The sequence below is a fragment of the Callithrix jacchus genome, chromosome 4, assembly GCF_049354715.1.
Source record: "Callithrix jacchus isolate 240 chromosome 4, calJac240_pri, whole genome shotgun sequence".
Classification (NCBI taxonomy): Eukaryota; Metazoa; Chordata; class Mammalia; order Primates; family Cebidae; genus Callithrix; species Callithrix jacchus.
Window position 1 is genome coordinate 51912714 of NC_133505.1, and position 25426 is coordinate 51938139.

The 25426-nt window shown below is 52.1% G+C and overlaps 2 protein-coding genes across 25 annotated transcripts in view; one reads left to right on the forward strand and one right to left on the reverse strand.

Annotated features, from left to right (window-relative positions):
• Nucleotides 1-24384, forward strand: ABCC10 (ATP binding cassette subfamily C member 10). 21 transcript variants are annotated; one of them, XM_035295706.3, is made up of 22 exons: nt 1-101; nt 314-488; nt 3465-4683; nt 5942-6169; nt 7376-7532; nt 7760-7869; nt 9555-9634; nt 10232-10403; nt 12489-12668; nt 13522-13711; nt 14748-14825; nt 14974-15168; nt 15603-15753; nt 15941-16130; nt 17515-17858; nt 18172-18341; nt 19150-19310; nt 19586-19839; nt 20953-21098; nt 21179-21276; nt 21480-21592; nt 21919-22412. In XM_035295706.3, the coding sequence occupies exons 2-22, from the start codon at nt 328-330 to the stop codon at nt 22079-22081; spliced, it is 4560 nt and encodes a 1519-aa protein (XP_035151597.2). In that variant the 5' UTR covers nt 1-101; nt 314-327; the 3' UTR covers nt 22082-22412. The 21 variants fall into 21 exon arrangements, 11 of the variants coding, with proteins under 11 accessions (XP_035151597.2, XP_008992716.3, XP_078225344.1 ...); XM_008994468.5 differs by having other exon boundaries at nt 12570-12668; XR_013534230.1 differs by lacking the exons at nt 1-101; nt 314-488 and adding exons at nt 167-313; nt 23520-24384 and having other exon boundaries at nt 12570-12668; nt 19586-19733; nt 21919-22312.
• DLK2 (delta like non-canonical Notch ligand 2) overlaps nt 22339-25426 on the reverse strand; it is a 5767-nt gene continuing 2679 nt past the window's right edge. For all 4 annotated transcript variants that reach the window (XM_035295712.3, XM_035295711.3, XM_002746572.5 and 1 more), the window contains 3 exons: nt 25099-25229; nt 23912-24056; nt 22339-23257 (listed from right to left, as the gene is read on the reverse strand). In XM_035295712.3, the coding sequence (XP_035151603.1) occupies nt 22522-23257; nt 23912-24056; nt 25099-25229 (1012 nt within the window). In that variant the 3' untranslated portion in view covers nt 22339-22521. The remainder of the gene's footprint in view (nt 23258-23911; nt 24057-25098; nt 25230-25426) is intronic.

Genomic DNA, 25426 nt, shown 5'->3' on the forward strand with positions numbered 1-25426 from the left:
AGTTCTCAAGATATCGGAATCCGGTGCACTGCAGCTTCTTCAGGTTTGAGGTTCCAGATGCCCAGGGGCGGAGAAACGGGAGGAAAAAGACTGGTGGCAAGGTGGGTAACCAGCGCCCAGAAATCCGCCGCGAAACCTCCTCTCTTTCTATCCCTGAAGGTACCGCGAGAATGGGCGGGGTCTGGCTTCGGGGCGGAAGCGACCGGAGGCCCTGGTTCAAGGGCGGGGCTAAAGGCTGGGGGCACCCGGCTGGGAAGTGCAGGCAAAGCCGGCTGCTACCCTGCACCCCCTTCACCCTCATCTTTCTCTTCAGGTGAGGAGGCGTCCATGGAACGACTTCTGGTCCAGCTGTGCGGTAGCAGCGCAGCGTGGCCGCTCCCGCTGTGGGAGGGGGACACCACAGGCCACTGCTTCACTCAGCTGGTGCTCAGCGCCCTGCCCCACGCGCTCCTCGCCGTGCTCAGTGCCTGCTACTTGGGCACCCCGAGGTGGGTAGAGACGGGCTCAAGGTATCTGTCCGGGTGTGCCTGCACACCTCACCCACAACCTACATCTTCCGTCAGTGTCATCGGAATGGCGAGGTCTCTGGAGTAAGACAGAAGCAGAATAAAATCTGAGCATTACTACTTAGCAGCAATGTGACTGCCCTTGGGCAAGTACCTGCCTTCTCTGAGTCTTGTTGTTGGGAGGTTTAAATGAAATAATGAATTTAAGCATATAGTGCAGTACCTGGCATGTTTTTAAAGGTCCAATGAGTGTCGGAAATCATCAGAATTGTCCATTTTCAGCTACCCAGACTCAGCTGTCATGAACTGGAGGCTAAGTAAGTTGGGTGAACAATGCTTTCAGCCAAAAGGGATGACGTGTTTAAGTTGTAGGGTCAGTTTCTCACCGCTTCAGTCCATGAAACTTCAGTGTTTCCAGATTAAGAAAAGCATAGGTAGGCTCTGCTGAAGAGAAAGCAGTACATAGACAAGAAGAGCAAAGTCAAACATTAAGCCTTCCCCAGTTAGGGCTATAAGGTGTGGGTGCTAAACTCACCTTGATTTTGTATTTAGTTCTTGTATGGCTAGAGATGACTAAAGTTAGTCTCATTCTGGCTGCTGAGAAGACAGGAGGGCGGTCTTGATCACTGCCTTTGGGAGTTCCTAGTCTGATGGGGAGAAAGTGTCCCTATCTGAGAGATTTTTCTTACTTTCTCATTAGACTGAGTTTCAAAAAAAACTGTGCCAATTTGTAATAGCTACTCCTCTGAGAAGGCTGTGAATGTCTTTGCTAGGTGATTAAACCCGTCTAGACTTTTGTCTTTATGTAAGAAACAAATCAGGATACCTCCCAGACCAAGCAGATCCACAGTGTCTTCTATCCAAGGAAGGGATTCATCAGCCCCTTGAGAAAGCAAGAAAGACCATGGTGTAATCAGTAGAAATTGTGCCTCACTTCACTTATCAGCCTTGTGTTTGTTGCTAAGAAGGGTTAGAGAGATCCAGAATCTAAGATAGGAAAGGACCTCAGAAGGCTTTACTTCGAGACTCACTGCTCACTGTGCTGATGAGGAAAGTGAGATTCAAAGAGGAAAAGAGACCTGCCCAAGGGGTGATGAGACTGGTTGATGGCCAACTTGGGGCCAGTTTATGCTTCCAAGGGCCCAGTGTTGTTTGTTGGGTCCCCACATCTTAGGATATGTAATTATTTTTTTTCTTTTCCTTCTTTCTTTTCTTTCTTTTTTTGAGACAGTCTCCCTCTATTGCCCAGACTGAAGTACAGTGGTCCAATCACAGTTCACTGCAGCCTTGACCTCCTAGGCTCAAGCAGCCTCCCACCTCAGCCTTCTGAGTTGCTAGGACCAGAAGCCTATGGCACCATGCCTGGCTAATTTTTTTAAATTATTTTTAATAGACTGGGTGCAGTGGCTCAAGCCTGTAATCTCAGCACTGTGGGAGGCTGAAGCGGGCGGATCAGTGGAGGTCAGGAGTTCAAAACCAACGTGACCAAACGCTGTCTCTACTAAAAATTAGCCAGGCGTGGTGGCACACACCTGCAATCCCAGCTACTCAGGAGGCTGAGGCAGGAGAATCACTTGAACCTGGGAGGCAGAAGTTGCAGTGAGCCCAGATTGTGCCACTGCACTCTAGCCAGGGTGACAGAATGAGACTTTGTTTAAAAAAAAAAAAATTAGCTGGGCATGGTGGTGTGCACCTGTAGTCCCAGTTACTTGGGAGGCTGAGGCACAAGAATTGCTTGAACTCAGGAGGCGGAGATTGCAGTGAGACAAGATTGAAACACTGCATTCCAGCCTGGGTGACAAAGCAAGACTCTGTCTCAAAAAAAAAGAAATCTCGTCTCAAAAAGAAAAAAATCACCATCTTGCCTAGGCTAGTCTTGAACTCCTGACCCCATGATACACCCATCTCAGCCTCTCAAGGTGCTGAGATTACAGGCGTGAGCCACCATGCCCAACCCAGAAATAATTCTTAAAGGCTAATTTTTATTCCCGTGTAAACCCCTGCAGATAACTGCTATCAGATGGACTTTTTAGAAAACCCAAGCATTTTAGTTTACAAGTAAACTTTTTTAGTAACCCAGCCCTCCCAACAAAGGGTGTAACAGATTCAGTCCTCTTTTTGTGTGAACCTTCAAGGCATCCTGACATCACTGCTGCAGATGGGTTTTCCTATATTTCATTCATTTTTTTTTTTTTTTTTTTTTAACGGAGTTTCACTCTGTCACCCAGGCTGGAGTGCAGTGGCATGATCTTGGCTCACTGTAACCTCTGTCTCCCAGGTTCAAGTGATTCTCGTGCCTCCGCATCCCAGAGTAGCTGGGATTACAGGTGCCTGCCACCACATCCAGCTAATTTTTATATTTTTAGTAGAGACAGGTTTCATCATGTTGGCCAGGCTGGTCTCAAACTTCTGACCTCGTGATCGGCCCACCTCGGCCTCCCAAAGTGCTGGATTATAGGTGTGAGCCACAGCACCCAGCCTGGATTTTTTTTTTTTTTAAGTTTTAGATTCATGAGGCATATATGCTTGTTTGTTATTATACATGGATATATTGTGTGATGCTGAAGTTTGAGCTTCTAATACTCCCATCACCCAAGTAGCAAACATGATACCCTGGGGTTTTTTTTTTTCCTAGTCTTCATGTTAGGTACAACCTTACCTCAAAATTGTTAAAGTCTGTGGTTAAAAAAAGAAGAATCAGAAATGGTGTGGCTAGTTTAGAAAATGAGTTTGGTTCAGGTGGCCAGTTAGCTCAGTTGGTCAGAAAATGAGTTAGGTTCATCTGGGAAGACTTCCTGGGAGAAAAGACCCTGAGTTCCAAGGTAAAGTGGGGTAGGGATAAGTGCAAGGCAGCAAGGGAGTTGATTCCTTAGGTAAGTGAATTCTTGGAGGTGAGGGGGTATGTCTGGGTCCTGAGTCAGCCATGATGTGCCTCTTTTTCTTCCCCCTTGTCCCCAGGAGTCCAGATCACATCCTACCCTGCAGTCCTGGATGGCTACTCCGACTTGCAGCTTCCTTCCTGCTTTCCATCTTCCCGCTGCTCGACCTCCTTCCAGTTGCTTTGCCACCAGGGGCAGGCCCAGGACCCATAGGACTAGAGGTGTTGACAGGGTGTGTGGCAGCTGTGGCCTGGATCAGCCACAGCCTGGCCCTGTGGGTGTTGGCCCATTCCCCTCATGGCCACTCCCGGGGTCCCCTGGCCTTGGCTCTGGTAGCCTTGCTGCCAGCTCCCGCCCTAGTGCTGACCGTGTTGTGGCATTGCCAGCGAGGCACACTTCTACCCCCACTTCGCCCAGGGCCCGTGGCCCGTCTGTGCCTGCTCATTCTGCAGCTGGCTGCACTCTTGGCCTACGCACTGGGATGGGCAGCTCCTGGGGGACCACGAGAACCCTGGGCTCAGGAGCCCCTCCTGCCTGGGGATCAAGAACCCGAGGTAGCTGAAGATGGGGAGAGTTGGTTGTCACGCTTTTCCTATGCCTGGCTGGCACCCTTGCTGGCCCGTGGGGCCTGTGGAGAGCTCCGGCAGCCTCAGGACATTTGCCGCCTCCCCCACAGACTGCATCCAACCTACCTGGCTCGTGTCTTCCAGGCACACTGGCAGGAGGGGGCCCAGCTGTGGAGGGCTTTGTATGGGGCCTTTGGACAGTACTATCTGGCACTTGGACTGCTGAAGCTGGTGGGGACCATGCTGGGATTCTCAGGGCCCCTCCTGCTTTCCCTACTGGTGGGCTTCCTGGAAGAGGGCCAGGAGCCACTAAGCCAGGGCCTGCTGTATGCTCTGGGGCTTGCTGGTGGGGCTGTGCTGGGTGCTGTGCTGCAGAATCAGTATGGTTATGAGGTACGTAAGGTAGCACTTCAGGCACGGGGGGCCGTGCTGAACATCCTGTACTGCAAGGCTTTACAGCTGGGGCCCAGCCGCCCTCCTGTTGGGGAGGCCCTGAACCTACTAGGCACTGACTCTGAACGACTGCTTAACTTTGCTGGGAGCTTCCATGAAGCCTGGGGCCTGCCCCTGCAGCTGGCCATCACCCTCTACCTGCTGTACCAGCAGGTAGGTGTTGCCTTTGTGGGTGGTCTGATCTTGGCACTGCTGCTGGTACCTGTCAACAAAGTGATCGCCACCCGCATCATGGCCAGCAACCAGGAAATGCTACGACACAAGGATGCGCGTGTTAAGGTAAAGGGCTACTTGAGGTCCCTCAGCTATCTGGAGACCCATCCAGCCCAGGGCCCCAGGTCTTCCCATGTGCGTCACCAGAGGGAGTGAGGGTGACCTTGAAGTTAAGAGCTGAGACTGGAGAAAGATAGACCTGGGTTCAAATCCTGACTCTACACTTAATAGTTCAATCACTTCAGACAAGTCACTTAACCTATTTGGGTTTCCTCTTCCTCGTCTGTAAAAGGAGAATAATAGTAGCTCACCTCGTAGAGTTGCTGTAAGGATCACATGAGAGAATACCTACCATAGTGTTAAATCACAAAGTCAGCTCTAAATACATGTGACCACCCTGGGAAGTCATCTCCCTGGCACCAGACAGGTTTTTAGGGCCAGAGCTGGGACCCAAGTCTCCCACCTCCTTGTCTGGGGCACAGGCTACCCCATGGCTGCATGTAGAGAGGCCTAGGAGAACCTCAGCTGCCTCTTTGGGTAGACTGGGGAAGGGAATAGGTCACTTTCCTGTTTGGGCCAACTCTAGGTGTTAAGGTTTGGCTGAATCAGTTCTGGCTTCTGCAGTGATTGTGGGCACCTTCACAAAGGGAATGGCAGTCCTGGGGATTCATACAGCATAGTTGTTGACTCTTAGTGGAATAGCTCAGAGTGCTTCTGAAGGTAAGGGAGGTTATTAGATGGTTACGGCATGAGGCCTTTTCCACTACCTGTGACAGCTACAGACAAGGTCTCCAAGAAGTTTTGGTCCTTGCCCGTCTTGCCTAGGTCCATTAGCCTGTTTGACCCTGGGCTGTGGTGTGGCCTCTTATGCCTGTATACTCCTACAGGAATAGTTTATGTACCACTCAAGCCATAGGCCAGAACTGGGGCCAGCCTCAAAGCCCACATCTTTTGGTTTTGGGAGATAGCCCTTTGTCCCTCATCTAATGGGAGAAGTGCTTTTACTTCACTGTGGTGACCTGGCTGCACCTGCCACCACTCCTCCCAGGAAGGTAGGGAATTCCAGCTCCAGCTTGTCCCCAGCTGGAACAAATGGAGAAGTAAAAGAGACTGGGAGGGGAAGCAACCCAGGGCTGAAAAGGATTTGAGGGGCAGGATTTTAGAAAGGACTGGAGGTGAGGAAGAAAACCAGGACTAGGGCAGTGCAGAGTATCTGGGAGCTTGGAGTACTGGACATTCTTCCTGGACCCTGGGGAAGGCTTGGCAGAGAAGATACATGAGCAGTGCCTCCACTTCACACTGCTCCCTTGTCTCCTTTCCCTAGCTTGTCACAGAGCTGCTGAGTGGCATTCGGGTCATCAAGTTCTGCAGGTGGGAGCAGGCACTGGGGGCCCGAGTAGAGGCTTGCCGGGCTCGAGAGCTGGGGCGACTCCGGGTCATCAAATACCTGGATGCAGCCTGTGTATACCTGTGGGCTGCCCTGCCGGTTGTCATCTCCATCGTCATCTTCATCACCTATGTCCTCATGGGGCATCTGCTCACTGCCACCAAGGTGAGGACCAGGAAGGAAAAGGACCAGCATCAAGGAGACTTCAGCGAATTGGAGACATGGGCTTGGGCCCTCAGTTCGGCTGAGGAGGGAGGGATCCCGACTGCCTCATCTCCCAAGGGAAAACTGAAGGAACCTTTTCTGGGGCCTTAGACATATAACCTTCCCCTCTGTGAAGGAATTCCTTTCTTTCCTCTCCTTTATCTTTCACTCTAACTTCTAGTCAGTTCTAGGCTTGGGGTTAGGTCTCTTTATCCTCATTCTTAATGGCCTTGGGAAAAAAAAAAATCTATAATCCAATACTGGGTCTAGCCAAGGCCAGGTGATGTTGCTACTTGGGAATTCTAAAAAAGTCTCCAAATGAGCAAGGCCTGCCCACTTAAAAAGGTGCAACTGGCCAGGCGCAGTGGCTCACGCCTGTAATCCCAGCACTTTGGGAGGCCGAGGCGGGTGGATCACGAGGTCAAGAGATTGAGACCATCCTGGTCAACATGGTGAAACCCCGTCTCTACTAAAAATACAAAAAATTAGCTGGGCATGGTGGCACATGCCTGTAACCCCAGCTACTCAGGAGGCTGAGGCAGGAGAATTGCCTGAACTCAGGAGGCGGAGGTTGCAGTGAGCTGAGATCGTGCCATTGCACTCCAGCCTGGGTAATAAGAGCGAAACTCCGTCGCAAAAAAAAAAAAGGTGCAACCTTGGCTGGGTGTGGTGGCTCACACCTGTAATTCCAGCATTTTGGGAGGCCAAGGTGGATGGATCACCTGAGGTCAGGAGTTCAAGACCAGCCTGACTAGCATGGTGAAACCCCATCTCTACTAAAAATATAAAACTTAACCAGGTGTGGTGGTGCATGCCTGTCATCCCAGCTACTCGGGAGGCTGAGGCAGGAGACTCACTTGAACCCTGGAGGCAGAGGTTGCAGTCAGCCGAGATTGTGCTGCTGCACTCCAGCCTAGGTGACAAAGCAAAACTCCATCTTAAAAAAAAAAAAAAGATGCAACCTAGATCCCTGGAGGAACATTGGAATTTCTAGGATTCTTTAAGTGGCCATCTCTGCCATGTCTGAACTCAGGATTGGACAGCCAGCCCTTCAGTGCTGTTGTTGCCTGGTTCTTCCCTCCACAGACCTGTCCATAGGGCTTTCCATAGAGCAGGCCCTCGGATAACTCCTGGGGCTGTGCTATATTCTGCTCCCACCTCACTCAGGTGTTCACAGCCCTGGCACTGGTACGAATGCTCATTCTTCCTCTCAACAACTTCCCTTGGGTGATCAATGGCCTCCTGGAGGCCAAAGTGTCCTTGGAGCGGATCCAGCGTTTCCTCGACCTTCCAAACCACAACCCCGAGGCTTACTACAGCCCAGGTAATGGGAAGCTAGTGGGCAGAACCTGGCACAGGGTGAAGAGAGGAGTGGAGCCACTTGGGTGCTGTGCATAGATGTTACCAAGAGGGGTAGAGATAGTGGAATCCAAAACTCAGACTCAGCTCTGGGCAGGTAGATATGGGGCTAGCAAGTCAATTACATGATTTACTCTCCATAAGCAGATTGTGGTAGATTAGGGGCCCAAGTCAAGTGGCTTCTCTGTTCAGATCCCCCCACAGAGCCATCTACAATATTGGAGCTGCATGGAGCCTTGTTCTCTTGGGACCCAGTTGGAACCAGCCAGGAGACCTTCATCAGTCATCTCGAAGTGAAAAAGGTTTGTTGGACAGACACCCTGGGAGAGTCCTCAGACTAACGGGAGAGGTGAGAACTCAGGACAGAGAAGCAGTGACGGAGCCAGTCATAGCTGATGGCTCTGCAGCTCTAATTGCTACAGGAGGGAGAGGCATTTGGTGAGAAGATTCTAATCCATGAGGAGATGACATTTCATTTCTGAATCTCAGAATAGTTGCACCTCTCTCTGGTCTTCAGGCAGCTTGTATCCATCCAGTCCAGACCAAGGGGTGTGTTTGTCTCTCCATGTCCCTCAGAAGCTACAGCATTCAGAACAGGCCCTGTGGCTTATCTAGCATCTACCCAACATTGGGGATCTGGGGGAGGGGCCCAGCAAGCACTTTTAAGAAATATTTTGCAAATGGGAATCCTCTCTTTAGCTTGGTGAAAAGCAATCACACCCTGTGACTCACACTATAGCATACAAAGAACTTAAAATGGGGCATTCCTGGCAAGAAACCAGCTCTTGTTCACCTCCTGTCCTGAGTTTTCACTCTCTCCTGACCTCTGTCCAACCCTGTGCCCCGCAGCTCAACCCGGCATTCTCTGGTGGTGGCTGAATTGCTTCCACTACATTTGGCTCATGTTTCTGGCTTAGGCTGTATGTTTTGTTTTTCCTCTTAGTTCAGGCAAGACAAGGCTGGAATTGTACAAAGGAATTTTGCTAACGTGTTAGTTGGGGCTTTTCTTGGATATAAGTTACAGAAACACACTGGAGCTAGCTCAAGCAAACAAGAATGTGTAATAAGGATATAGAGATGTGTTGCAGAATCCAAAGGCAGGAACGCAGCTGGATCTTAGAATCAGCCCAGAACCAGGCCTCAACTCGCAGAGCTCTCTGCCTTCTATGTGTACCTCTCCCTGTGTTTGCCTGATTCTCCTCTCTCTGTGGACACACCCTCCATTGAGCAGAAGATGTGACTACAGAGAGCGTTTGTGCTTCCAAATTATAACCAACAAGGAGAAGCTGCCTCTGGGACCTGAATCCAGATTTCCAGGGAATGGTCTCAGAAGTGGTTCCCACTTGTAGATGGGTCAACCCTGGCTGCCAGGGTTGGCGTATCACAGGCAGGTAGAACTTCTGAGAGCTCAGTCCCTTCTAGAGAGGGAACTAGGACTTTTTTTTTTTTTTTTTTTTTTTTTTTGAGCAGGGAGTTAGCTCCATGAACCAACGTTATGACAAAAAAATGAAGGAAAACAAAATTTTAAACTATAAGGTACAGAAATAGGCATTTATGCAAAGCACTGCTTTTTGCCCTGAGATATGGGAAGTCTAGCCACAGGTTGACTTAGCCCACCCAGCATCCGGATGCCCCAAAGCCTGGAGTCCTACTCTCCCCTCTCCCATTCTGAGAGGCTTGTCTCAGAGCTTACCTTGGAAGTTCTTGGGCAGTTTCCTCCCATTCTCTCTGGCCTGCTGCTTCCCTTCAGAGGCCCTTCACATAGACAGTGAAACTGATAGCCACTCTGAGTGGAGAAAAAAACACCCTACTTCTCTAGAGCCAACAGATCAGCCTATAAGGTGGAGAATTCTTTCTCTACACACTAAGAGAAAAAGAGAAGCCTCAGTGGGGGGATTGGCAGCCCAGAGCGTTAAGAGGGAGAGCACTGCCACCTCTGTTCCTTCCCCTACCAACAGAAGACACTTGATGTGTGGCTTCCTTGCAGGGTATGCTGGTGGGCATCGTGGGGAAGGTGGGCTGTGGGAAGAGCTCCCTGCTGGCTGCCATCACTGGAGAGCTCCACAGGTAACCAACCTCCTGTGCACCCCGTCCTCACTCTGCCCTTTAGAAAACACTTACTGAGCCCCTGCTATGTGTCAGACACCTTTTTGGGGTCAGGGGTACTAAAAAGAGCAATGCATGGTCCCTTAATTGGGAGAGTTTTCAATCTGGAAAGAAGGAGGTGACCAAGAAAGTGAACCATCGTAATCATTACACCAGAGTGTTTTAAATGCTATAATAGTGAGCAAAAGAATGGAAACATCCAGTGTCAGCCATTCTTTCAGAAATGTGGCTGTGCGGGGAAGGCATCTAGAGAGGAGCATAGGTTTGAGGGAAGATCTTGTTTCCAGATGAGAACAAATACAATCTGGTGGTTCCTGAGCACTTGTAATTACAACAGCTGCTTGGCTGTAGCCAAAGAGCAATTTTTTTCGCTTCTCCATCCAAGATGGGCTTCATTAGGACCCCTTCACTTCAGGGGCTGCCAGCTCAGTCATGTGATATGAAAGGGGACCCTGTATAGAAGACAGCAGCCTGGGGAGGCTTCTAGGAGTCAAGTGCTGGGCATGGAGGGACCCAGAGAAGAGCTGGTCCCCATACTGCTGGCCTGGCTCTCTGTAGGCTGCGTGGGCATGTGGCAGTGTGGGGGCTGTCCAAAGGCTTTGGCCTGGCCACCCAGGAACCCTGGATCCAGTTTGCCACCATCCGAGACAACATCCTCTTTGGGAAGACATTTAATTCACAGCTGTACAAGGAGGTGCTAGAAGCCTGCGCCCTCAATGATGACCTCAGTGTGAGTGCCTGACCTTGAATCCTCTTAGCTGCTTGCCTCTCCATGTGTCCCTGACACCTCAAACCAGAGCCTTGCTTTTATGGAAAGGGGTTCCTTCTACTCGGGCATCACTTATCTAGGAATGGCCATTGGACTGTGGTCCTCCCAGAGTGTCCAGCTGCCCCTTCCTATAGAGCCCAGTAGGGTGGCGACTGGGTGTTCTACATAGCAGTGGGAAGAGCCCTATGGCCTCTGGAGCTAGGGAGGGTTCTACCTGTGAGGCTTAGCTCTGCACAGCCTGGCTCCTTGTCCCCTTCTCCATACCCACCTCCCACTGGGAAGGCTTGGAAGGTTCTCCCCACCTGCCGCTGGAAAGGCTTGGAAGAGTCAAAGTCTCATTGGGTTGCAGGATATACTAGAGAAACCTGCCAAGACTGTTAGATTTCCCCTTGCCCCAATCTAGAGTACTACATTTATAGAGGAAGAGATTCCAGTTTTCTCCCTTGACTTCCCACCCAACCCCACCATCCCCTTCGGGAGTGTCACCACCACTACCCTACCCAGGTAAAACATCCCTGGAAAGGAGCACCTTTAACTTTGACCATGAGGCATCCTGTATGCAGCTGTCATTCTTTGGTTTTTCCTTTTGAGACAGGGTCTTTTTTCTGTTGCTCAGGCTGGAATGCAGTGGCGCCATCTTGGCCCACTGCAGCCTCTGCCTCCTGGGCTTGAGTGATCCTCACACCTCAGCCCCCTAAGTAGCTGGGACTACAGGCATGAGCCACCACACCCAGCTATTTTTTTTTTTTTTTTTTTTTGTAGAGACAGGATTTCACCATATTGCCCTGGGTGGTCTTGAACTTGTGACCTCAAGCGATTCACCCACGTTGGCCTCCCAAAGTGCTAGGATTACAGGCATGAGCTACCACACCCAGCCAATACTTCATTGCTACATCAAGCTTTCCTACTTCTGCTAGGTTCTGGGTACTGTTCTAGACACTAAGGAAAGAGATGAACAACAAAGCTTTTAGCTCAGGAGACTCACCATCTAGTGGATCACAGTTGCTTCCTATGCATGAAGATGGGAATTCCTTTGCTTAGTAGACCATTCCTGAGGCCACAAGAAGGCTTGGAGGTAGTACCTTCCTTCTCTAAAAACCTGCAAAAGCTGGGCCAGGTGTGATGGCTCATGCCTATAATCCTAGCACTTTGGGAGACTAAGGCAGGCAGATCACTTGAGCCCAACAGTTTGAGACCAGCCTGGACAACATGATGAGACCTCGTCTCTACTAAAAATACAAAAATTAGCTGGGCATGGCGGCTCACACCTGTAGTCCCAGCTACTCGGGAGCGTGAAGCAGGAGAATTGCTTGAACTAGAGCGATGGAGGTTGCAGTGAGCCGAGATCGTGCAACTGCACTCCAGCCTGGACGACAGAGCAAGACTCTGTCTCACATACACACACAAAAAGTAAAAATCTATAAAAGCTTTTACATCAAATTTGCCCAAGGTATCTGCCTATTAAAAAGACAGGGTAGGGCAGGTGCAGTGGCTCACGCCTATAATCCCAGCACTTTGGGAGGCCGAGGAAGTCAAGAGATCGAGACCATCCTGGTCAATAAGGTGAAACCCTGTCTCTACTAAACATACAAAAATTAGCTGGGCATGGTGGCCTGCACCTGTAGTCCCAGCTACTCTGGAGGCTAAGGCAGGAGAATTGCTTGAACCCAGGAGGTGGAAGTTGCGGTGAGCCGAGATTGCTCCATTGCACTCCAGCCTGGGTAACGAGCGAAACTCCATCTCAAAAAAAAAAAGGGTAGTAAACGTAACAGAGTGGTTAAGAATCTGAACTTGTATCCTGCCCCTTACTAGCTGTGGGCAAGCTAGTTAATCTGTCTGAGCTTTGGTTGCACCTCAGAAAAGGAAATGATACCATCTTCATAAGATTATCAGAGGACTTGAATGAGATAATGCCTGTAAAGTGCTAAGCACATAGTAAGTGCTTGATAAATGTTAGATGTTATTAGAATTATGCCTTGTCTCCTCTGAAGTCCCCAAATTTAAGTCTGTTCTCCTCAAGCTCCCTACTTCTCTTGACTCCCACAGTCTCTTTCCTGCAAAGGGATAGGAAGTGGGCCAGAAGGTAATGGGGAGGTCCCTGATCCACTGGGGCACCTGTTCCATCAGATCCTGCCTGCTGGAGACCAGACAGAGGTGGGGGAGAAGGGTGTGACCCTTAGTGGGGGACAGCGTGCCCGGATTGCCCTTGCTCGTGCTGTCTACCAGGTAAGTTAAAGATGGGGGTTGCAGTGGCAGGGAGGTCGGGCAAGTCCAGAGCCTTGGGAGCTTGGCTGAGTCAGGAGGATAGGAATATTTTCCTTGGCATCTGGTTCCTTCCCTGCCCCGTTGAATGTTCCTGAGATATTGGCTGTCCCATCCCCTTTTGCAGATTTAAGGCAGAGTTCAAGGCCCTTTACAAAGCATTATGCGGGCTGGGCATGGTGGCTTAGGTCTGTAATCCCAGCACTTTGGGAGGCCAAGGCAGGAGTATTGCTTGAGCCTAGAACTTCAAGACCAGCTTGGGTAATGTGGCAAAATCCTGTCTCTACAAAAAATAATTTTAAAAAGCTAGTTGGTGTAATCCCAGCACTTTGGGAGGCTGAGGAGGGTGGATCACTTGAGGTCAGGAGTTTGAGACTGGCCTGGCCAACATGGTGAAACCTCATCTCTACTTAAAAAAAAAAAAAAAAAATTAGCCTGACATAGTGGCACATGCCTGTAATCCTAGCTACTCGGGAGGCTGAGACAGGAGAATCGCTTGAACCCAAGAGGTGGAGGTTGCGGTGAGCCAAGATCACGCCATTGCATTCCAGCCTGGGCAACAAGAGCAAAACTCCTTTTCCAAAAAAAAAAGTTATGTGGGCTGGGGCCCTGGGACGACCTAGGAAAGCTGGGTGCTGGCCCTGGGGTGGTGGTCTTGCTTGCCTGAAGGGATGTCCACCCTCGGGTCTCACCAATTTCTCTGCTAGTGTAGGGGTAGCCCCCAGAGTTCCTCTCAACTGTCTTCCATGACCACCTTGAGATCTTCCCAGGAGAGCCTCTGGGTCCTGGTGCCCATGGTACCCTTACGTCTTCCTAGGAAAAGGAACTCTATCTCCTCGATGACCCTCTGGCTGCTGTGGATGCAGATGTGGCCAACCATCTACTGCACAGCTGCATTCTGGGCGTGCTGAGCCACACCACACGGCTGCTATGCACCCACCGCACCGAGTACCTGGAGAGGGCTGATGTGGTGCTGCTGATGGAAGCTGGGCGTCTCATCCGGGCTGGTAATGAGGGCAGGAGCCCCACATAAGGGAGGTGTCTGCCCAGGTGTGGCAGGGGATTGTGAAGTACAGACTCTGCCACCTGCTGCATGTGTAGCCTGAGCCAGTCATTGCCGCCTCCTGCCTTCACAGAACTGGTGTGAGGAACTAGGAGAACAGGAGGGAAAAGGAGCATGTTGGTGAAATGCCAGTGTATTTGGAACTCATGGGCTTTCTCACTAAGTGCTCCTGGGAACTTAGAGGTTCAGGGAACAGGAGAGAGAACAGTCTGATATCTTCAGAGAAAAGAAAGCAGTCAGGTTTAGAATGGTCTTTTTGTAAAAATTAAAAAAAAATTTTTTTTTTTGGAGACGAAGTTTTGCTCTTGTTACCCAGGCTGGAGTGCAATGGCCCGATCTTGGCTCACTGCAACCTCCGTCTCCTGGGCTCAAGCAATTCTCCTGCCTCAGCCTCCCGAGTAGCTGGGACTACAGGCGCACACCACCATGCCCAGCTAATTTGTGTATTTTTAGTAGAGATGAGGTTTCACCTTATTGACCAGGATGGTCTCGATCTCTTGACCTCGTGATCCACCCGTCTCGGCCTCCCAAAGTGCTGGGATTATAAGCGTGAGCCACCCTGCCCGGCCTTAAAAATAAAAAATTTTAAACTCTGATTTTTATGCAGAGGGACATGACCACCTGCAAGGTCACTGGGAGAGAAATAGGAGGAAGTGGAGCTCCAACCAGATGTTAGGAATTGAGTGAAGCATGAGAAAAAGCTCTGCAGTAATGAGAAGTAACCCTGGAAACCGTGGCAGGTGTAGCTCTGGATGTCCTCTTGGGGATGGACATTGGTCCCTCTTTGCTGGTTGGAATCTAGGTTTACAAGGATGGACTTGAGTCCTGCTCAAGATGTCGGGTTATCCAGAGCAGGATCCTGCTAGGGTGGGTTAGAGAGGGAGGCCTTAGAGGATGGGAGGTGGGATCTGCACATGCACTGAGAAAAGCATAGTATAGACTCAGAACAGCCCCTCCTCATCTCCCCTTCTACCCTCCAGGGCCTCCCTCTGAGATTCTGCCACTCGTACAAGCTGTCCCCAAAGCCTGGGCTGAGAATGGACAAGAGTCTGACTCAGGTATGGTTCCCCAGTGGGAGAAAAAGGCTTGCTTTTCACTCCCACACTGTGGAGCTTTTTCTACAAAGGCTGCCTACTCCTCTGAAATATTGAGTTTCCAGCTGGCACCCTGCAAGCTTAATTCCTCCATGACCCCTGATTCTCACAGCCACAGCCCAGTCAGTACAGAACCAAGAGAAAACAAAGTGGGGGCTGGAGGAGGAGCAGAGCACATCTGGTCGCCTGCTACAGGAAGAAAGCAAGAAGGAGGGCGCCGTGGCCTTGCATGTGTACCAAGCTTACTGGAAGGCTGTAGGCCGGGGCTTGGTCTTAGCCATCCTCTTCTCTCTGCTCCTCATGCAAGGTGAGTGTGCCAGGGAGTCTCTTATACCACCACTGTAAGGTGTGCTGTCCAGGTGCCCATTACCTTGCACTAATCATTACAAAGCCCAGAGACTCACCAAGCATGGGTCACATCTGGGGCAAAAGCCATATTCCTAATTCTGAGAGGCCTGAGGGCCGGAGGCATGTGCTCTATAGCTGGCTTCAGTTCTGCGCCCCAGGTTAGCTCCCATTCTGCAAGTCTGAAATCCTGTTCTCCCCAGAGCTGAAGGGTGATGGGCCTAGGAGAGAAGTGCGTACTAGGGAAGATATGGGATAGTGGCAGGGTGGGGAGGCCAGGCCAGAGGGATGGAGTTGGGCAGGAACCAGAGGCAAGGGCCTAGAAAGGTGGCATTGGAATAGAATGAATGAGGGAGAGGAGCCTCTCACAGCTTTTTACTTCCTGTCCCCACCCAGCCACGCGGAATGCTGCTGACTGGTGGCTCTCCCACTGGATCTCTCAGCTGAAGGCTGAGAATAGCTCCCAGGAGGCACTAGCCTCCACCAGCCCAGCTTCTATGGGGCTCTTCTGTCCACAGCTGCTCCTCTTTTCCCCTGGAAACCTCTAGTAAGTGCCTGGGGCTGGGAGTAGGCCTGGTACTCTCAAGAGTGGTCGCCAGGCAGGGAGTGAGGGTTGGGGCCAGTATTCCAGGTGCTGTGACTTCTGGAGGGTGGGAGAGATGGCATGGGGGAGGAGAAGGGACCCCTGAGTGGCCCTACTTTTGGTTACCCACAGCCCCTTCCCCACCACCCAGCACCCCAGTGTTCCCACTGCCCAGAGCTGCCCCCAATGGCTCCTCAGACCTCCGTTTCTACCTCACCGTATATGCAACCATTGCTGGTGTCAACTCCCTCTGCACCTTCCTCCGGGCAGTGCTCTTTGCAGCAGGCACCCTCCAAGCAGCTGCCACCCTACATCGCCGCCTGCTGCATCGAGTCCTTATGGTGAGGGGCTGGGAGCTTGGGGGTGGGGGAGTGCAGTCTCCTAGCCCTGTGGAGTGTCCTACCAATACTCAGGCTCCACTGGGCTCCATCCGACATCCCTAGTCCTACATCTCATCCTTACAGATGGGTTTGGCATGTGACAATCTCTGAGACCTGGAGAGGCTGCAGGGCAGAGTGGATGCGCAGGTTCAAACCCAGTTACTTACGGCTGTAGTTTTCTCGTGTATAATGAGGCAAATAATATAATCTACCTGAGAATTACTTCAGTTTAGGACTTTGAGGTGCAGAGGATTGACCCCTGACTTCACACAAGGCCCCTTTCCTGTTTTACTTCTTTTTTATTTAATTTATTTTATTTTTTAAAGATGGGGTTTCACCATGATGGCCAGGCTGGTCTTGAACTCCTGACCTCAGGTGATCCACCAACCTTGGCCCCCAAAAGTGCTAGGATTACCACACCCAGCCTGTTTTACTTCTTTATCCATCCCCTTTATCTCTATGCCCCGTTTCCATTTCCTCTGGCTCCTTAAGAAGCAGCCATTCTAAAACGAGTTTCATATGTATCTTTTTGTTTGTCTTTTTACAAAACGTCTGTTTGGTATATATGTATTTTTAATTTATGCAAATGACCTTGTGTTAGATCTCACATTCCATTTCTTACCATTTTTTTTTAGGGCTGTTTCTAAAATCCATCCCTGCTGTTCCATATATCTCTCGTCTACTGCTTACCCTGTATACTTCTTCTGAGGACCTAATTAATTAGCACATGGAAAGGGGTTAGGGTAGTACCTGCCACACACTAAGTACTCACTTTGCAATTATTATTAACATTGTTATTACAAAGCCCCTTTTGTGTCCACTTTCTTAGCAGGGCCTCTCAATAACCCTGTGAAATAGGTTCTGTTATTCCCCTTTTACAGATGAAGAAACTGAGATTCTGAAAGTTGAAGTGACCTGGCCAAGGCTAGGTCTGTGGAGAGCCAGTAAACAAACTGAGCACTGTGTGGGTCTTTCCACTGCCTGTCAGGGAGCAGCTGCCCACTGTTCTAACGAACATCTAACTAAATCTCACTCACTGGCCAGAAGTCCTTGTCTTCTAGAGAGAGTTTCGATTCCTGCCCTTGAAAAGGGTAGTAGACACGTCTCGCCCAGAGGGAGAGGAATGGCCAGCATAGGCTCCTAGGATTGCCACTGGCCAGAGGGATGGGAGAGTCTTCCTCAAGCTCTGCCAATCTCTCCTCTCTGTCCCCAAATTCTGGGGATACTTTACTCCTTCCCTATTCTCTATCTTAGGCTTTCCTTTCCACCCCACTTCCCCCAGGGCTGCCTGCCAACCCCTTTTGTGCCAGGCTCTGTTCTGGCCCAACCAGTGTCCTTCTTCCAGGCACCAGTGACTTTCTTCAATGCCACGCCCACGGGCCGGATCCTAAACCGCTTCTCCTCCGACGTGGCCTGTGTGGATGACAGCCTGCCCTTCATCCTCAACATCCTCCTGGCCAATGCGGCAGGCCTGCTGGGGCTCCTGGCTGTGCTGGGCTCTGGCCTGCCCTGGCTGCTGCTGCTGCTGCCACCTTTGAGCATCATCTACTATAAGGTGCAGCGCCACTACAGGGCCTCCTCACGGGAGCTGCGGCGCCTGGGCAGCCTCACCCTGTCTCCACTCTATACCCACTTGGCGGATACCTTGGCTGGCCTCCCTGTGCTCCGGGCTGCAGGGGCCACCTACAGGTCTGTGAACCAGAGCCCAGGGGGATGAGATGTTGGGGGGAGGGGGAAAGAGAGACCCCTGAGAAGAGGAATATGCAGTGTAGAGTTGGTTCAGGCCTCCTGGGGACAAGGGATGGGGAAGGAGAAAAGCAACAGAAGAGGGAGATAGGGAGGCAGAGCAGACCCCCACTTTGAAAGAGCATGCTGGCATACACTCATAGGGAGGCCTATGAGTGTATGGATCAGCTCTCGAGAAGAAGCTGCTGGATAGGGAAGGAGCCTGGGTGGCTAAGGGCAACAGGGGAGTAGCCTTGCATCCCTCTGACCTTCCCAGGTTTGAGGAGGAGAACCAGCGACTCCTAGAGCTAAACCAGAGATGCCAGTTTGCCACCAGCGCCACAATGCAGTGGCTGGACATTCGGCTACAGCTTATGGGGGCAGCAGTGGTCAGCACCATCGCAGGCATTGCCCTGGTGCAATACCAGCAGGGCCTCGCCAACCCAGGTGCCCCCAGGACCCTTCAACCCTACCTCAGCTGCAACTTAGTCCACCCCCTCCCAGATCTCTCCTTGCACTGTCCCCCAACATTCTCACCTCCTACCCAGGGTTCCCTATGAGGGTGTATCATGCTTATCGTCATCACTCCCAGTTTGGAGTTGAGGAGACAGTCCTGAGGAGTGACGCCCCAGTGGTGGTGGCTCAGGGACTAGAATGAGTCTTCCGACCTGCTGGTCTTAGTCCCTTTCCTGCCCCCCACCCCCCGTCCCCACCACACTGCCCCAGCCCATCTCAGTCTCCCACCTGCCATCCCTCCCAGCTTCTCCAGCCCCACCCCCTGCCCTGCATTGAGCCTCCTGTGCCCCTGGCTGGGTCCTGTCACCCTCCTGCTTCTCTGTGCTTCCTTTAAATACCCGCAGTCCAGCCGGGCGCGGTGGCTCACGCCTATAATCCCAGCACTTTGGGAGGCCGAGGCGGGTGGATCATGAGGTCAAGAGATCGAGACCATCCTGGTCAACATGGTGAAACCCTGTCTCTACTAAAAAAATACAAAAATTAGCTGGGCATGGTGCTGCGCGCCTATAGTCCCAGCTACTCGGGAGGCTGAGGCAGGAGCATTGCTTGAACCCAGGAGGCGGAGGTTGCAGTGAGCCGAGATTGTGCCATTGCACTCCAGTCTGGGTAACGAGCAAAACTCCGTCTCAAAAACAAAACAAAAAAAATAAATAAATGCCCGTAGTCCACAGCTTGGGGAGTCTCCCACACACATCCCAGTGTCCAAGCTCTCCCAGCAGCTAATACTCCTCTCCTGCAGGGCTGGTGGGCCTGTCGCTGTCTTACGCCCTGTCCCTGACAGGCCTGCTCTCGGGCCTGGTGAGCAGCTTCACACAGACAGAGGCCATGCTGGTGAGCGTCGAGCGGCTGGAAGAGTACTCCTGTGACCTGCCCCAGGAACCCCAGGGCCAGATGCTGCAGGTGGGCCTGTACCCCCACCCCAGGCCAAAGCTCTGGAACTCTGCAGACCCGTTTCCCCCCAAGTCATTTCTTTTTGCTCACCCATCTTTCTCAGCTCCCGTAACCCCTCTGCATGATGACAGTTCTTCACCACGTCCCTTCTTCCCCATCTCTCCTCATTCTTTCCCCTTTCCTCTCACACTGTCCGTTTCTCATTATTCACCCCTCCTCACCATCACTCCTCATCTCACCCATCTCCCTCTCTCCCTCTATCTCCCACCTATGGACCCCACCAGTTGGGCACTGGCTGGCTAACCCAGGGGAGCGTGGAGTTCCAGGACGTGGTGTTGGTGTACCGGCCAGGGCTGCCAAATGCCCTGGATGGAGTGACCTTCCGTGTGCAGCCTGGAGAGAAGTTGGGCATCGTGGGCCGCACGGGCTCCGGCAAGTCTTCCCTGTTGTTGGTGCTCTTCCGGCTGCTAGAGCCCAGTTCAGGGCGAGTGCTGCTGGATGGCGTGGACACCAGCCAGCTGGAGCTGGCCCAGCTCAGGTCTCGGAGAGGTGGACTTGGGAGGGGGACAGGGGAACCAGAACTCTGGCACTTAGAGGAGGGCACAGCTAAGAAGGCTTTATGTAAACTCAAGGCAGCCAGGGTTGATCAGGGGGCTGAAACGGAGGACAGGATGAGCAGGCAACAACAGCGAACTTCCAGTGCCCAGGCCCAGATTCATGGCTGGTGATCTCAATGTCTTCCTTGCCCTGACCCAGGCCACCTTTCCAGCTTCATCTTCCTTATACTTCCCAGCATATACCCTCTACTCTTGTGTCCCAAGATACTGATCCCCTGAGTCCTCAGGCTCAGCAGGGAATGCTTCAGACAACTTGGGACCTGAGCCAGTTGCCTTTGGTTTCAGGTGGCCTCACTGGAGGGTGCATGCTCCTTCCCTACCCCCAGGTCAACCTAGTATCATTATCATTTTATTTATTTATTTATTTTTCATAATTTATTGTAAGACGGGGTTTCACTGTGTTGGTCAGGCTGGTCTTGAACTCCCGACCTCAGGTGATCAGCCTGCCTTGGCCTCCAAAGTGCTTGGATTACAGGCGTGAGCCACCATGCCTGGCCCCAGTATCATTTTCTCTGAGTTCTGTGCCATGGAAAAGGTAGGGAAGCTGTATCCTAAAGCCGTAGGCCTGCCTCTTCTGCCTTCTCTTCTATGCTGTGGTGGTCCTACTTTATACCTCCACCATGTCTTCAGGACCCAATTCTAGGCCCACTCCAACCTTGAAGTGTCACCTGCCCTTTTAGTCACTCTGGTCATCCCCATGTAGCCACTGCTACCCTTAGAGTCAGTGCCACAGTTTAGCCCATTTGTTTTCTCTGGTTTGTGTGTGTCCACCTCCATGAAATGTAGGCTCCTTCAGGACACAATCCAGCCTTTGGTTTCTTTGGTATTGCTCATAGCACTGGCAGTTCTGGGTACCCAGCTGACTAACAGATCATTTGGTGGGGATGGGGTGGGGAGCAGAGTTGGGGTTATGGGTTATGTTCAGGTCTCATCTCCAGGCTTTTGTGGAGGTGCTAGCCCTGTAGTCAAAAACTGAGTTGGGAGCAGAAGTGGCTACATCTCTAACCACTAGACTCCATGTCATTGACCCCTAGATCCCAGCTGGCTATCATCCCCCAGGAGCCCTTTTTGTTCAGTGGGACTGTTCGGGAAAACCTGGACCCCCGAGGCCTACATAAGGACAGGGCCTTGTGGCAAGCCCTGGAGCAGTGCCACCTGAATGAGGTGATTACATCCATGGGTGAGTGCTGGACCCCAACCCTAGAGCAAGAAGGGAGCAGGGAGGGCCTGGACCCTGCAGTGAAGATGCTCTCCTTGCAGGTGGTCTGGATGGTGAGCTGGGTGAGGGGGGCCGCAGCTTATCCCTTGGGCAGAGGCAGCTGTTGTGTCTGGCCAGGGCTCTCCTCACAGATGCCAAGGTAAGGTGAGAGGAGGAGACATTAGAGAGGGCTAGGAAGGAGGTGGTGGGGGAGTGTCAGGGTGAGGAGGTAGAGTGGGAAGATGTTTTAGGTGTTCATCTTCCTTTTAGAGCTGGAAGTGGGGAGCTGTTGCTTGGGCCAGGCCCAGCCCACCCTATAGCCTCTCCTTCCTTGTCTTCCCCTACCCCATTCCCATATTCCAGATCCTGTGTATTGATGAGGCCACAGCAAGCGTGGACCAGAAGACAGACCAGCTGCTCCAACAGACCATCTGCAAAAACTTTGCCAACAAGACAGTGCTGACCATTGCCCACAGGTGTGCAAACGCCCAGAGTGACAGTCTAATCAGGGACTGTGGTAGCATGCACCCAGAGCCTCCATTACTTTCAGGAACCCCAGGGGTCAGGGCCCTAGAGATCCTGTCCCCCAGATAACAGCTCCTCCTTCTCCAGGTACTGCTCAGGGCCCTTTATACCACATTATCTGAGGGACTCTGTAGTCTCTTCTCCAGCACTGATCCAGGGGATAAAGCCTGTGGGGACAGACCTGTGGTGTTCCGAGGGGAGAGGAGGGAAAGCACATCAGCTTTCTCACTTAGGGCATTGTCCCTCATCCCCCACACTGCCCATCTTCCCCACACAGGCTCAACACGATCCTGAACTCAGACCGGGTGCTGGTGCTGCAAGCGGGGAGAGTAGTTGAGCTGGACTCCCCGGCTGCCCTGCACAACCAGCCCCACTCATTGTTCCAGCAGCTGCTGCAGAGCAGCCAGCAGGGAGTCCCCTCCTCGCTCGGAGGTCCCTGAGCCGCATCCCACACCCTGCAGGGTTCTCCCCTCTCTCTGATCCAGGCTGGGCCTGTACAGAGGTGCTGGCTGCTTGTTTACATTCTCCTCTGGGGCTCTACCTCTCCACACTTCTCCAGAGGGGAAAAGGGCGCGCTGGGTTACTCTAGGAAACCACTCCTTGGTGGACAGCATCCCAAGCTTCCTCAGAACCAGGCCTCTGCTCCGGCCCTCTTGCATCTGGGACACCAGGTGGGTTTTTCTGGCGCAGGAGCCCATTTGCGTTTTCATAGTTTTATTTGATAAAATTCCATCTTACATTCTGTGTATTAAAAAAATAATATTTCTGGTATGAGGCTGAGGTCTCCTCAGTGTGTGTACCCAAGCTGAAGGGTGGTGAGAAAGGACTACTCCAGTCTGAGGGGTGGAAGAGGAAGGGGGCTGGAAAGCCGCCACCCCCATCACAGTGCTGTGGTCTTTCCAGGCTCAGGGGGCAAGTCAGGTGGCAGGGGGAACCCTGCCGGCAGCATGCTAACCTGACACTCCTGGTCCTGGCACGCTGGAGCATAGTGTGGGGCAGGGTAGCAACAGGGTCCAGGGGGGCAGACACCCCGGCGCCAGGCCCTCAGGGTCAGCGACACAGTAGCCAGAACCAGGGCAGCAGTGAGGGCCCCAAACACCACCAGGGCCACCAGGCCAGGCTCACCTAGCCCAGCCTCTTGCCTCCGCACCACCTCTTTCACTGAGATCCGCAGCAGACCAGCCCCTGCGCTGTCGGGGGCTGGCCCCGTGGCAGGTACCACCACAGCTGAGGTGGGCCCTAGAGGGGTGTCCATTATGGTGGGGGGATCTGGGACGGGTAAGACAAGCTCACAAGTCTTGCCACCGTAGCCGCTAGGGCAGAGACAGTTGAAGTCATTGACACGGTCCCGACACCGGGCCCCTCTCTGGCATGGGCGGCTGGCACAGTCATCCAGGTTGATGGTGCAGAAGCGTCCAGCAAAGCCCTCAGGACAGAGGCAGGAGAAGCGGTTTATGCCGTCAAGGCAGGTGGCACCGTTAGCACACGGCCGCATCAGGCAGTCATCCACGTTCACCTCACAGCGGGCACCCACAAAGCCCACCAAACAGCGGCATGTGAAGTTGAGGGCAAAGCCCTGGTCATCCTGGCACTGCCCACCATTGCGGCATGGAGAGCTGGGGTGAGGGTGGGAGAGGACATGATACCAACTTACTGACACTTGCAGGGTAGCCCAGGTCAGTATCCTGACCACTGCCTGCCATGTCACCTTGGGCTACCCTCTCCAACCCTCAAATACCTCACTGTAAAAGTGAGAATAAAAATAGCGCCCAGGTTCCCTAACTGAGGGTTAAATGAAATAATCAATGTTAAGCAGTTAGTATAGGGCCCAGCCGGAAGGCAAGGCTCAGGATAAGTGTGCTATTATTATCCTCACAGGCTCCTGGGCCTGATGCGGAAATGAGGACACGTCCAGCCCTGCAGCCTGTTTCCTCATCCCTGCGGTGACACAGAAGGGTGCAAGCCAGCGTTCAGGAGAGGATAGGGGGAGACCAGGCCCCTATACCTCCCCACACCCACCCTTCTCAATCAGAGCAGTCACACATTTGTTACTGCTCTAGCTCCTATAGGTTGTTGAAGAAATGGCTCAGAAGGTACAAAAAAAAGTTAAACCCTGAACTAGGAACACTGGCATGCAGGGGTTTCATCTGAGTGCTCCTATGTGGGTCTGATCCTCAGTCTCGCATCCTCCTCACAGTCCTGCCTCTTTCCTCATCTCATCACCAGGTTCTGGTCTAACTTTACACTCACCCCGAGGGCCCAGCACTCACCCTGCATGTTCACAGGGTCCAGTCTTGCGCTCGCAGTCATGCCCATGAAAGCCTGGTAGGCACACACAATGGTACTCACCGCCCCCATCATACATGCACTGGCCTCCATTCTGGCAGGGGGATTGCGTGGTACAGATATGTTCATCTGGAGAAGGGACAGGAAAGGCTCTGGGATAGCCCCTCACATCTGGTCCCCAGACCAGACTTGTCCATGCCTTCCAGGCCCCAGGCTCTATGGGTGTGGCTGTACTACAAACCGAGCCCAGGCTGGTGTGTACTCCTGAATTTGGAGTCAGGAGGCTCCTGGCCCTCGCTCTCAGTCTGTCTGAAACTGACTTTGGGCTGGGTATGGTGCCTCATGCCTGTAATCCCAGCACTTTGGGAGGCCGAGGTGGGGGAACGACTTGAGGTCAGGAGTTTGAGACCAGCCTGGCCAACATGGCAAAAACCCATCTCTACTAAAAATAGAAAAATTAGGCCAGTGAAGTGGTTCACACCTGTAATTCCAGCACTTTAGGAGGCTAAGGCAGATGGATCACTTGAGGTCAGGATATGGAGAACAGCCTGGCCAGCATGGTGAAATCCCATCTCTACTAAAAATACAAAAAATTAGCCAGGCGTGGTGGCAGGCACCTGTAATCCCAGCTACTTGGGAGGCTGAGGCAGGAGAATTGCTTAAACCCAGGAGGCAGAGGTTGCAGTGAGCCCAGATCACACTACTGCACTCCAGCCTGGGCAATAGAGTGAGACTCAGTCTCAAAAAAAAAAAAAAAAAATTAGCTGGGTGTGGTGGTGGGCACCTGTAATCCCAGCTACTCGGGAGGCTGAGGCAGGAGAATCACTTGAACCCAGGAGGTAGAGGTTGCAGTGAGCTGAGATTATACCACTGCACTCCAGCCTGGGTGACAGATTGAGAGTTCATCTCAAAAACAACTGATTTTGAGCAGGTTATAGCCCTTCTGTGGGCCTTAGTTTCAAAAATGAGTACAATTTTTAGCAGCTGTGTTTCCTATCCTGTGGGGTTATGGTGAGGATCAATTCAGACAACATATAAAAAGTATAAGATAAAAAATTATACCATGTATTTGAGGGTTTGACAAGGACACAATAGGCATTCAATAAACACTGATGGATGTTCCCCTAAGAGCATAGGGTTCCCAACCAACAGCTACCCTTCCTTCCCCTACCTTTGTCACAGAACTTGCCCGCCCAACCACTGAGGCAGATGCACTGCCATGGCTGGTGGCAGGTACCATGCTGGCAGCCAGGCATCCTCACACAGCGCTCACAGTGCAGCCCCTCCCAGCCCGGGTCGCACCTGACGGAGAAGCACAGGGGTCAGGGCTCTGGGTCATGGAAGTTAAGAAATGCAGGAGACAGAACTAGAGCTTCTAGAAACCAAGAGGACATATGACAGCCCCTAAGGGAAAGCAGACCTGTCCCAGGTAGGTGTAGGGCTGTGCAGGGTCATAGGACATGTATATAGAATCAGACCATCAGACATCAGCACTCAAA

What these genes read in the sequence shown, in the direction of transcription:
- ABCC10 (XM_035295706.3), top strand. Translation starts at nt 328, where the DNA reads ATGGAACGACTTCTGGTCCAGCTGTGCGGTAGCAGCGCAGCGTGGCCG. An exon ending in ACAAGGATGCGCGTGTTAAG is followed by an intron (nt 4,684 to 5,941) that starts GTAAAGGGCTAC and finishes TCCTTTCCCTAG; the next exon opens with CTTGTCACAGAGCTGCTGAG. An exon ending in CTGGAGCTGGCCCAGCTCAG is followed by an intron (nt 19,840 to 20,952) that starts GTCTCGGAGAGG and finishes ATTGACCCCTAG; the next exon opens with ATCCCAGCTGGCTATCATCC.